Raw genomic sequence first — 12670 nt, 5'->3', positions numbered from 1 at the left:
GCTTGCCCTCCAAGGAGCAAGCATCTTTTATTTCATGGCTGCAATCACCATCTGCAGTGATTTTGGAGCCCAAAAAGATAAAGTCTATCAGTTTCCACTGTTTCCCCATCTGTTTGCCATGAAGTGATGGGACCAGATAACATGACCTTAGTTTTCTGAATGTTGAGCTTCAAGCCAACTTTTTCACTCACCTCTTTCACTTTGATCAAGAACCTCTTTAGTTCTTCGCTTTTTGCCGTAAGTGTGGTGTCATCTGCATATCTGAGGTTACTGATATATCTCCTGGCAATCTTGATTCCAGCCTGTGCATCATCCAGTCCAACATTTCTCATAATGTAGTCTACATATAAGTTAAATAAGCAGGGTGACAATATACAGCCTTCATGTACTCCTTTCCCTATTTGGAACCAGTCTGTTGTTCCATGTCCAGTTCTAACTGTTGCTTCCTGATCTGCATATAGATTTCTCAGGAGGCAGGTCAGATGGTCTGGTATTCCCATTTCTTTAAGAATTTTCACAGTTTATTGTGATCCACATAGTCAAAGGCTTTTGCATAGTCAACAAAGCAGAAGTAGATGTTTTTCAGGAACTCTTGCTTTTTTTGATGATCCAAGGGATTTTGGCAATTTGATCTCTGGTTCCTCTGCCTTTTCTTTATCCAGCTTGAACATCTGAAATTTCATAGTTCACACACTGCTGAAGCCTGGCTTGGAGAATTTTGAATTCTCCAAGTAACTAAAATTACTTTGCTAGTGTGTGAAACGAGTGCAATTGTGCAGTAGTTTGAGCATTCTTTGGCATTGACTTTCTTAGGGATTGGAATGAAAACTGACCTTTTCCAGTCCTGTGGCCACTGCTGAGTTTTCCAAATTTGCTGGTATACTGAGTGTAGCACTTTCACAGCATCATCTTTTAGGATTTGAAATAACTCAATTGGAATTCCATCACCTCCACTAGCTTTGTTCATAGTAATGCTTCTTAAGGCCCACTTGACCTCGCATTCCATATATATCTATATATAAAACAATGTATATATATACACACAAAAGCATGCATATACACATATATGTAAAATTTCAGGTAACGATAAATACATAAAGTAAAAGTAGAATAAGACATCAGGTAGTTTGGTTTGCAGACTTCTATTTCAAGTGGGGTATTCACGGAAGCCCTCTCTGAAGACCTTACATTGGAACAGAGGCCAGTGGAAGCAGGAGCGGGATCCCTATGAACATCTAAAGGAAGAGAATTCCAGGCAGTGGGGTTGAACTTTGGGAATTAAGGAGTAAGTCATGGTGTCTGAGGACAGAATTTGTGTGGGAGGAGAGGATGGTGCTAAGCTAGGTCTAGTTATATGTTGTAAGGCCGTGGTCAGGAATTTGGATTTTATTCTAAAGGCTCAGATGAGTGGAATGGTCTAATTTCTGTTTTCCACCTTCTCTCTTACTAGGGAAAAGGTAGAAGCAGGCCATGGCTTTAGTCCCCGAGAGAGATCGTGGCAGCATGGGCCAGAGGGGAGATGGTGATAGAGTTGGGATATGTCTTAAATGGAGGGGTACACCGCTTACTAACGAGTTGGTTATCACTGCTAGTGTTTTCCATTTACTCCTGCTAATATCCTTTGGCAAGTTCTCTGCATTACTCACATCATTTCTCAGTCTTCAATTTCACCTCAAGTTAGCTTTTCTTGTTTTCTTCCTTTATCCTTACTTGCAGCAGGATTAAAGCTATTCCCTGGCCCCACATATGCAACCCAAACCACAGTCTCACCAGCCTGGAAGAGACCCCTGGGTATTCTTCATAGTCCGGAGAAAATAGTCCGCCTCCCCCAATGAGGTTCCACCTGCCCACCATCACTGTCACCAGGAAGTTGGGTTGCTTTGTTCAAACGTTCTTTGCCAGCACATGACGGATGTAGAGGGATTTTCTCTTAGAAACTGCTTCCCCAAATATTAATGCCTTCATATTGTTGGAGTTAAGTCAACTCTCAGAGCCTTGAGTCCTTGGGTGACTGGGAATCACTGCTTTAATCCAATATAATTGATTTTCTGGCTAAAATCTTAAAGGGCAATTTCATTTCCCTTACTTACAGGTTCAAGAGTTTAATTTGTAGTTCACCCATCCATATTAAAAATAATTATGACTAATCAGTATTTTCAAGGGTGCATAATGACTATCATTTGTATTTGGGGATAAGGACAAATAAATGAGATAAGTGTAATTGAAAAGAGTAAGCCTGTAGTTTTCAGCATTACTTTTTCTGCTAATAAAAATGTTTAAAATGAGACACTGATGATGGTGATGATGATGATATTTTAAATTATATGGAAGCACAATTTTTGTAAATATATGGCAAAGCTAAAAGACCAAGGTTAGTGTATCAGTTGGTCAAAGTTAGATTATGTTATTACCCCGCATTCAGTAGTTAAAAAAAAAAATCACCTTCTTGTTTATAACTAAATAGAGCACAAAACCAGAGAAGGCAATGGCACCCCACTCTAGTACTCTTGCCTGGAAAATCCCATGGATGGAGGAGCCTGGTAGGCTGCAGTCCATGGGGTTGCTAAGAATTGGGCATTCACTTTCATTTTCACTTTTCACTTTCATGCATTGGAGAAGGAAATGGCAACCCACTCCAGTGTTCTTGCCTGGAGAATCCCAGGGGCGGCGAAGCCTGGTGGGCTGCTGTCTATGGGGTTGCACAGAGTCGCACACGACTAACGGGACTTAGCAGCAACAGCAGCAGAGCACAGAACAGTAAACCCGTTGTGGAATATTTCAAATATCAAATAAAGTTATTTTGTAGTACTGCAAATATGAGACAGTAGAACTTTCAACAGTGTAGAAATTTGCTTGTTTGAGATACTCTGTTTAACACTTTTCCCTCCAAGTAAAACGTTGCAGATATTTGAATATATGTTAATCTTGATTTAAATTATCTTCTCCATTTGCCTGTGCTACCATAGCCAGGTCTATGTTGATTTCAGTCAGTCAGTCAGTCAGTCAGTTCAGTCGCTCAGTCGTGTCCGACCCCATGAATCACAGCATGCCAGGCCTCCCTGTCCATCACCAACCCCCGGAGTACACTCAAATTCATGTCCACAGAGTCGGTGATGCCGGTTGATTTACGTTACCTTTTTTTGAGGTGAGAGGTTTTGGCAGCCTCTCAGAAGTGAGCATTGCAATAGGATAACATGACGGAAACCAGTGTATTTTCTCCATCGCTTGCTTCACTCTGTCCTCTAAATCCGTTCCGTTCCGTTCCATCTCTCAGTCGTGTCCGACTCTATGCGACCCCGTGGACTGTAGCCTACCAGGCTTCTCCGTCCATGGGATTCTCCAGGCAAGAATACTGGAGTGGGTTACCGTTTCCTTCTCCAGGGGATCTTCCAGACCCAGGGATCGAACCCGGGTCTCCCTCATTGGAGGCAGACGCTTTAACCTCTGAGCCACCAGGGAAGCTAAGGACCAGTATTAAAGCATGTTCACATCTCAGAGTGAGACTCTGAGGCAAGACTAATGCTTCTGAGCAAAGTCTTTTTATTTCTGAGCAAAATCAGTAAAAGTAAATAGAAAGCATGACTGAAAATGTGATTCAGCTGAGCAACAATTATACATGGCAGTTGAAATACGCATACGGAAGGGGTACATAGTTTCAGAGATTCAACTACACCACAGAATTATAAAAAACAAGAACTTGAACAATCCATGTAGCTCCTGATATTAGAATAACTATCTTCAACTAATCTAAGCTGTATGATGGCATGCAAAGTGAAGGAGTAATGAAATCATGAACAGAAATCTTTGCATGAAAAAGTTAACATTGATGTGATGGTCAGATGAGAAACAGTAGAACATCTTCCCTCCTCCCAGAAAGTCTCAGACATCACATTGCTTTTTGGTGTAAAAATGATGATTCCCCTCCTATCTGTAGCCTGTCTTTCTCCAATCTTGTCCTAAATTATGGCACTGGGTCTTTACCAACCTTTTCATATTCTTTCACCTTGTCCTTTTTTGTTTGTGTGTGATTCATGACGTGTCTTAGTTAAATAGTCCTATTCAGAGGTGCTATTCCCTATCTTAAAAAATAAGTTTAGCAACTCAATGCTGATTGGTGTATTAAACATATGCCCTTGACCTTGTAGACACGGGGGACTCAATGTTGAGAGTCACTTCTGTGATTATATACCCACAACCATTCTCCAGCCACGGAAATGATGCAGAGAAAAGAATCAATCATTTTTTTTAAGCTGAAATGTGACAGTGGTCATTTTCTATTTTGGTTTGTAAACTCAGCATTTTTCTTAGAAGCATCTTAAATTAGCCTTGAATTGATTTTCATTCAACCAGCTCTGCAATTTTTGTTTGCAGCCTGAATTCTTTCACTGCAGGTTTCTAAATGGGGCAAACTTCATTTCAACACTTAGGACCCGAAGGAGAAGGACTCCTGACATAGACTCAGAAGTCATTTGCATTGCATTTGAATTGCATCAAATCTACCAATATTTATTATCTTGAGCAAACAGTTTCTAAATACCATACACAAAGGTTAATGCTGAACTCTAACATATTGAAGCTCTGAAGGCTGGTTTTAGACTTAGTCACACATTCATATTGCCTGGGGAGCTTTGGGGACACTGACAGTACTAGAAAAGTGAAAGTGAAAGTCACTCAGTTGTGTCCGACTCTTTGTGACCCCATGGACGTTACAATCCATGGAATTCTCCAGGCCAGAATACTGGAGTGGGTAGCCTTTCCCTTCCCCAGGGGATCTTCCCAACCTAGGAATTGAACCCAGGTCTCTCGCATTGCGGGCAGATTCTTTACCAGCTAAGCCACAGGGAAGAACCAGGACAGTACCAGATCAAAGATATATTTATTTACTGTGGATGGATGTTCGCATACTTTCAAAGTTGCATATTACAAATACAACCCTGTGCTGGTTTTTTGGTGAACATATGCTTATATACCTGTTGGTTGTGTACCTAGGGGTGGAATTACTGGGTCATAGGAATAAACATATGTCAAGCATTAGTAGGTCTTGCCAAATCTCTGTTGACCATTTGGATATCATCCTTTTTGAAGTGGCTGTTCAGATCTGTTGCCCATTTTCTACAGGGTTGTCTTCTTTTAAAAACATTTTAGGAATTCTTTATATATATAGTGGATGAGTCCTTTACAGATTCATTTCTTATAGATATTCTCCTTTCTGTCTATGGCTTGCATTTTCACATTGCTGTTGTCTTTTGATGAGCAGACGTTCTTAATTATAATATATTCTAGGTTTCTTTATCTTTGCTTTCTGTTTGTTTTTGATAGGCTACAATATAGTTACAGGAAGAGAATGCCAAATAACTTGATGTTTGAATAATTTTTATTACAGGATAATTTTCATTTGTAGTCATAAATACTTGCCTCATTACCAAAGTTCAGTGCAATACAAGTTGTGTTGCTCTGTAATGTAATCATATCGTTTATTTCAAATATTTTCTTTTCTCTTTGAGATGTCATTTTCATGATTAGTCAGAGAAGCTCCCAGTGGACTTTTCCTTGTCCAGCAGCAAATCTTGAGTGACTGTTGACTAAAATCAGAATTCAAATGGGATCTCTTGAGATCAGAGAATACGATGAATAGCACCAAGGTTCATTTCTTTGAAAAACAGGCCTTAGTATGGTGAAACCACTCAGCATTGTGGCCTTAACTCTGAGTAGACCCATTTTCCCCTCACTGGATCTGGTTCGGGGAAAAGTGACTGACTTTTCTGCCTGCGGCATGCTTTCTTACACCACCCGCCTCTTTCAGCCGTCACAGCTCTTTGAACTTGAGGGAGGACAGTCCTGCTCTTCCCAGCCTTTCAGGTCTTTGTTCAGTGAGGAATGTTCCACGGCAAAACTGTAGCTGGGCGTCCGGCCTCAGCACTTACACGAACTGATGCTATTGTTGCTGCAAGGCCGCGTCTTCCCCTGGACCTCGGGGATGGCTGGGAAGATCCGCTGCGTGGTGTGCAGAGCACAGGCCCCTGACCTGGTCCCAGCCCTGCCCGCATGCCCAGTCACTCCCCTGCCCCCATTGAAGGCCCATGGCCAGGGCCTCCCTGCCATTCTCTGCAGAGTTTCCTGCTCAGAGAGAGCCCCTGTCCTCTGCCCGACAAGCCTCTGCAACTTTGGATTTTGGGGGATCTTGCTTTCTTTGTTCTTCTAAGGTCCCTGGATGGATTGCACTGTTCCTGGTTAATCCTCAATTATATTCGAGTACAGCACATAAATAATTTGCCATTAAAAAATTAAAGGTCTTCCTGCCACAGAAGTAGTGGGAAATTGGCATAGGAAAGAGCCAGCTTGGACTCTGACAATAGCATCTGTCACTTAGTCTAACTTCCTGAGAGCATGGAACGTGATAAAAGGATTGGGCTCAGCCTCTACTTGGCACCTAGCACACTTATTTAGGTGCAATATCCCAATACGGTTGTGTAAGTGGACAGATTCGATTGTATTCATCCACATAGGAAGGTTGGGTGTTTGTTTCACAAAATACCCAGTGTATAGGAAGTTCCAGAATCCATTATGTCTGATACAGTATGGCAGGTAAATTGATAGAAAATTAATTGGAAGACGGTTCCAAACATAATAACTCAGCAGAAACATCCAGAATCAATTAATCAAACTGCAACTCATTTTAATTGGACATCCTCTAACCTGGAGAAGTCGTTGGAATGTCTAATTAAGCTTTCAAGCCCAACCCTATTTACATGAGCCATGTTTTCCTGAACAACTATATCTTAAAATGAAAGGTTAGTAACTTGAAGCCTAATGGTAAAGTAAAAATCTTCAATACCCATGTGCTGCAAATGTTTATTTAATTGAACATCACATTTTCTTGGTAATTTAAAAATGTAGTTTAAAGCTATTTGATTTGGCAAACATTAGCTTTTTAAAAGGGCTTCCCAGGTGGCTTAGTGGGAAGGAATCGCCTGCCAATACAGGAGACGCAGGTTTGATACCTGGGTCAGGACGATGTCCCGGAGAAGGAAATGGCCATCCACTACATGCCTGGGAAATCCCATGGACAGAGGAGCCTGGTGGGCTACCGTCCATGGGATCTCAAAGAGTCAGACACGACTGAGTGTCTGAACACACACACACGAAACTCTTTAAAAGTATGGAATCAAGAAATCTTATTTACCAACTGTGTTGATTTTCTTCTCACTGTTACAAATGCTGTTTAAGCATGCATTTTGCACGTGTACACATATATTTCTACCTGTGAATATCCCCGTCCTCTGACCTTCCTCTCCACTTGATATCTGTTTCTACCTCTGACATCACCTATGCTCATGTTTCCCTTCCTAAATCCATTCCTAGACGGTGAGATCTGTGAAACCAAAGCCCACTGTATATAACTCTGTACCTCCAGTGTCAGACAGTGTCCAGAAAAGAGCTGCTAAACAATGCTAGCAGGACTGAAATACCGTTGAAATTGAAAGTGGTCTGAGGAGAAGAAAATGGAACTCTTCTTTTTTGACCGGGTTTTGGTGTGGAGAGGAAGGAGGCGTGCCCAACTGTAGGTTTGTGTCTTAACTCTGCCTCTGACTAAACGTGTTTATTCTAAAATTTCTCAGCTATGCCCACGGGCTAGTCCCTGAACTTATCTGTGCCTTTAGTTTCTCATCTGCAACAAAAACAGCAGAAAACAAACAAGAAAGAATGAGTTGGAGCTGATGAAAATGGATGTCTTAAGTTGTTGGGCTCCAGGTTATTTAGTTATTATTATGTCACTGGCAGACTGAGATAAACCCCTAAATCAGAGAGCCTGTGGATATTTCAGAGTGACAAATGCATAACAGACTGTGATTTAGTGGTGCTGTGTACTATAAACTCTACTCTGTGATTTAAAATACTGTAACATGAAGTCAGTGAAATACACCAGGAATACACAGCTCTAATGCAGACTTCATAGCATCTGGCCCTCCTCCAAGGAGTGTCTGGGTCAGAGCTAAAACCAAGGCTGCAGGCTGCCCTCCTTACCCAGGAAAGAGAACTCCAGCAAGGATGCCCCAAGAATCTCTGTCACAGACTTGACCAAGCCTCGGCATTCTTACTGAGTCAAGGTAGCAGCAGCCTGGATGTGGAAAGAAAAGGTGTCCTGAAGGTGGGGGATGCAGAGAGATGCCAGGGGCAGCAGAAGACTGAGGAAGCATAGGAGGAGCCCCAACAAGGGTGACAGCGATTCTGAAACCCTGGGATAACATCAACTCCTTCCCGCCTTGCCCAAAACCTGGAATTGTATGATGTCCAGCTCTGTGCCACACTAAATCTGGATTTATAAATAGAGCATATGACACCCACCCCCTTAAGACTTTCATATTCTTCATTGAAGAGGTGCAAATTATGTCAGCTGAAGCCATTTGAATATAGATATTTAATAGTCATTTGACTCAATACCTTTAGACCATGAAAATTTTGCACCTTGCTTTATGTCCCTGGATATGTTCCAGTTTCTCCTGGTTTATAGTCTACGAGAATTTGAATAGAATTTGTATCCTCCTGTTGTGTGAAAATTGTATAAATCTTAGTTATGTTGAATTGGTTCATAGTGCTTTTCAGCTCTACTAATGGCAAGCCACTCCAGTACTCTTGCCTAGAAAATCCCATGGATGGAGGAGCCTGGTAGGCTGCAGTCCGTGGGGTCGCTAAAGGTCGGACACGACTGAGCGACTTCACTTTCACACGTTGGAGAAGGAAATGGCAACCCACTCCAGTGTTCTTGCCTGGAGAATCCCAGGGACGGGGGAGCCTGGTGGGCTTCCGTCTATGGGGTCACACAGAGTCGGACACGACTGAAGTGACTTAGCAGCAGCATGCCCTTCTACTTTTCTATTCATTCTATGAATTTGGTGTTGAAACTCCAAATAAACATCTTAATTTTTCTACTTAAAAAATAATTGCAATATATAGGGGAACTATATGTAACTTCGTTATGTTAAAAAAATGGTGAGAATGGCAAAAATAAAGAAATACAGTCATTTGAATAGGGACCATTACATCTATGAATCTGAATTCTGTTACACCATGAGTCCAGACTTCTCAGAGATTCTTTTAGTTTTGTCTTCATGGTATGTCGTTATCCAAAAACTTAGAATTTGTTTATTCAGAAACATTGATTGAGTTTTATCGATGTTCTCAGTCCCAGGGACCCAAACATCCCTGTGAGGAAATGTACCTCTCTTCAACTTTTGAAACACCGTGCTCACAGATGCTACTACCATTGGTTTAATGAATGAGTGTGTTGATTATTCACAGTAAATTGAGTATTAATACTTAGTTATGACTAATGTTCATTTAGCTGTAGTTATAAATAGTTATTGCAATGCTATTATGTGTGATCTAGTGAAGGACAAGGGAGCTGGCATGCTGCAGTCCATGAGGTCACAAAGAGTTGACTGAACAACGACAGATTATGTGTCAGGTGCTGTTCTGTGTGCTGGGGTTTCGGTGTGATTGAAATAGCCCTAACTAAATGTGTATTTTGATGGAGAGACACCGATACTATACAAAGTAAATTGTTCAAATGTAAAGCTTGCTGGATGATGACAAAGGCATATTTGTGTAGGGTCTTTCTGGAAAATTTCTGGTTCTAAAATAAAAAAAAAAAGTCCACCTGTCTAATCTCCGAGAATAAGGAGAACTTACATAAATGGGGCTAGATTAGGAACTCGCTAGATGAAGTGAGGGAGGAGGGAGTGAACACATTTTAGGAAGAGAGAACAGATATGGAGCAAGTATACAGTCCTGGTGGTGAGAGAACATCATCTGTTCAAAAGATGAATCTCCTTTTCAGAGGTTCCAAGAACATCTAAGTGTTTATGGGTAAATCACCCAGATTATTTATATTAGGACACTATTTTCCTATTTCAAGTTCTGAGCTTTTATTTATTGATATTACTAGGCACCGATGTATGTCCAAGTGTACTCAGAGGTTTCATTCCCATTAAGATGATGCTTTATATATGGGAGTCAGGTGACTGTCTCAGTCTGATTCACAGCCTAATGTCTGGCCTACCACAATCAGTAATTTTGGGGGAGCCTAAGCCTGTATTTTTAAGAAGCCTTTCCATGAGATACTCATATTCCTGATGTTTGAGAACCTCTGCCTTAGGATGTGTATGTGTGTTAGCCACTCAGTTGTGTCCAACTCTTTGCGATCCCATGTGCTATAGCCCACCAGGCTCCCCTGTCCATGGAATTCTCCAGGCAAGGATACTGGAGTGGGTTGCCATTCCCTCCTCTGCTGCCTTCGGATAGCAGGGTCTGATTCTTCCCAAACTCTTAAAGTCTCTTCAAGGGCGGCTTGCTAAGTGCGTGTTGTTATCTATCATTCAGTAAGTGTTACAACACTATGTGTCTCCATTAATCCACTTCCCCAGTATTGTTGAGAATCTTTCCACAACAATAAGCACTGGTCCAACACTTGAAAAATATTCACTGGGAAAACACCCAAAAAAAACCAAGTACTCTGGTGCTCAATCTGATGCTGTGTATTTTGTTTAAAGGATAATGACCAGAAGATCACATAAATGCACAGTCAAGTTAGAAGAACTCAAGGCTTCCTTCATAATTCTCACTAATGAAAGCTGTCCCCGCATCAGGATCAGGTTTCAATATGAAGGACAACCACGTGTGTGGTGCCTGCATGCGTGCTAAGAAGCTTCAGTCCTGTCCAAGTCTTTGTGACCCCTTGTGACTGCAGGGGAGCCCACCAGGCTCCTCTGTCCATGGGATTCTCCAGGCAAGAATATTGGAGTGGGTTGCCGTGCCCTCCTCCACCCACAAATATATGCTTTTTAAAAATTGCAAGAAAAAATAGGAATATCAATACATATCACTGTTATTTTGAATGAAAGTGAAATAGAGCCTTTAATTTGTTCTTTTATTTTAAAGACTGATTTTAAAAGTCTCCAATTTAAAGTTTTATAAATCTCTTTTAGAAAACAAACCTGTAACAAATTCAGCCTTTGGGGGGAAAAAAACAAATCAATGAATTTCATCTTTCTGAATTCTTTTAATAATATTTTGTCACAAATCGTGCTTCCAAAAGCATACAGACCCTTCCGACTCCAGCCGTTCTCTGTTAAGGCCACGATTTTTGTCTCTCTGAGGCCTCAGTCTTGCTTGGTCTTAAAATCCTGAACAAAACACCTTGGAACATGTCCGCATGCGCAGTATTTCCCTTGTAGGTGGAACAGCCACCAGACAGAGGGGCTTCCTGGGTTGCATCCGGTCTCTGCAGTTGAACGGAGAGGCCCTGGACCTGGAAGAAAGAGCCAGGGTGACCCCGGGAGTGGAGCCGGGTTGCAGAGGACACTGCAGCAGTTACGGGAGGTTGTGCCACCACGGGGGCATGTGCAGGGAGAAGCCCAGCGGGTTCTCCTGTGACTGCACCTCCTCCGCCTACGCGGGGCCCTTCTGCTCAGACGGTGAGTGTGACACGCGTCCCCCCAACAGCAAGACTGACCCAACATGAATAAAACCTCCAGCGGTTCTTTTCTTTGTAGCTTTATTTAAAACAAAAATATTTCCATTCCTGAACATTTGTTGGTGTGGCGGGGGGCAAATTGCCCATTTTATGCCCATGACATTTCATTACTTAAATATTTGCCTCAGTTCTTTAAAAATTGTGTCTTTTAATGATAAGCCTTCTAATAGTCGCCTCTAGTGGTATAAAGCGTCAGCTGCCCCCTCTGCTCTTTCCTATCTACAGTTAATGCTCTTAAATAATATAGGTGTCAACAGCCAGTCCAATGGGCGCAGTTCTCATTTTTAAAATCGTTATAAGCATTGTTGTTATTTTTGAAGATGGCCAGCCATGCAAAGACATTTGGGAAGCCTTGTTGTTTGAGCAAACAAATGTTATTTAGCAAACAGGACTAGAAATAACTTTTCCATTGAGCATCGATGTGTAACAAAATAGAGATACTCTGGCATTGTGTTCTGTGAAATGCCGACTTTCTGTTGGTGAAATGAAACAGTGGGCCATTTTTCAGTTGGTCTTGTTCACTGATCCACGTCATTGAAGAACGGAAAAGCTGAGTGTAGCACTTAGTGTTCTGAACAGGCTTCTGTGAATAGACAAACATTTGCTACACCTTCATAGTTCCTCATAGAAAATTGTCATCCAGTTTAATTCAATTGCTTTACTTAAGTGTTTCTGGACTACTGAACCTTTACCTGAAGGAGACTAACGAAAATTGGCCTCAAATTGAAGCAATCCCTGCTTTGCAATGAAAACATTTGGGATTATTTAAAGGAAAGTTGGCCAAAATGAACTCTTCAAATCATCTACTTTCTATCAGGAATCGTTTAAAATCAACCTTGGGTAATCAACCACTGCTTCTGCATTTCGATAATTCTCCTGCTTAAAATTATAACTAAGACCGTGTCTTTACAAGAGCATGTCTTCATTTTCTGAATCTAAATGATTTCTAGGTCATCTTGCAAAGTGTAATCGGGAATGTTATTCTGCATCCACATAGTATATAGGATTTACAATGAATATTATAAATAGTAAAAATAAAACAAGCAGACAAAACCCCTAAAGCACTGAGTGGAGATGTTGCTACATTATCCATGCACATCACCTGCAGCTCACATTCAACAACTGCCCTGCATAGTG

At 41.4% G+C, this 12670-nt stretch overlaps 1 protein-coding gene across 6 annotated transcripts in view; it reads left to right on the top strand.

The window, feature by feature from the left end:
* Nucleotides 1-12670, top strand: part of CNTNAP4 (contactin associated protein family member 4) — a 284057-nt gene that overhangs the window by 248473 nt on the left and 22914 nt on the right. For 5 of the 6 annotated variants that reach the window (XM_088830269.1, XM_088830270.1, XM_088830272.1 and 2 more), the window contains one exon: nt 11235-11474. The exons of the other annotated variant lie outside the window; for it this stretch is intronic. In XM_088830269.1, coding sequence (XP_088686395.1) covers nt 11235-11474 — 240 coding nt within the window. The remainder of the gene's footprint in view (nt 1-11234; nt 11475-12670) is intronic. 6 annotated transcript variants of the gene reach the window in all.

Source organism: Moschus berezovskii, chromosome 22 (genome assembly GCF_049115385.1).
Source record: "Moschus berezovskii isolate FMDL1 chromosome 22, NW_MosBer_1.0, whole genome shotgun sequence".
In the NCBI taxonomy this organism is placed as follows: Eukaryota; Metazoa; Chordata; class Mammalia; order Artiodactyla; family Moschidae; genus Moschus; species Moschus berezovskii.
This window is presented reverse-complemented; position numbering and strand designations above follow the sequence as displayed.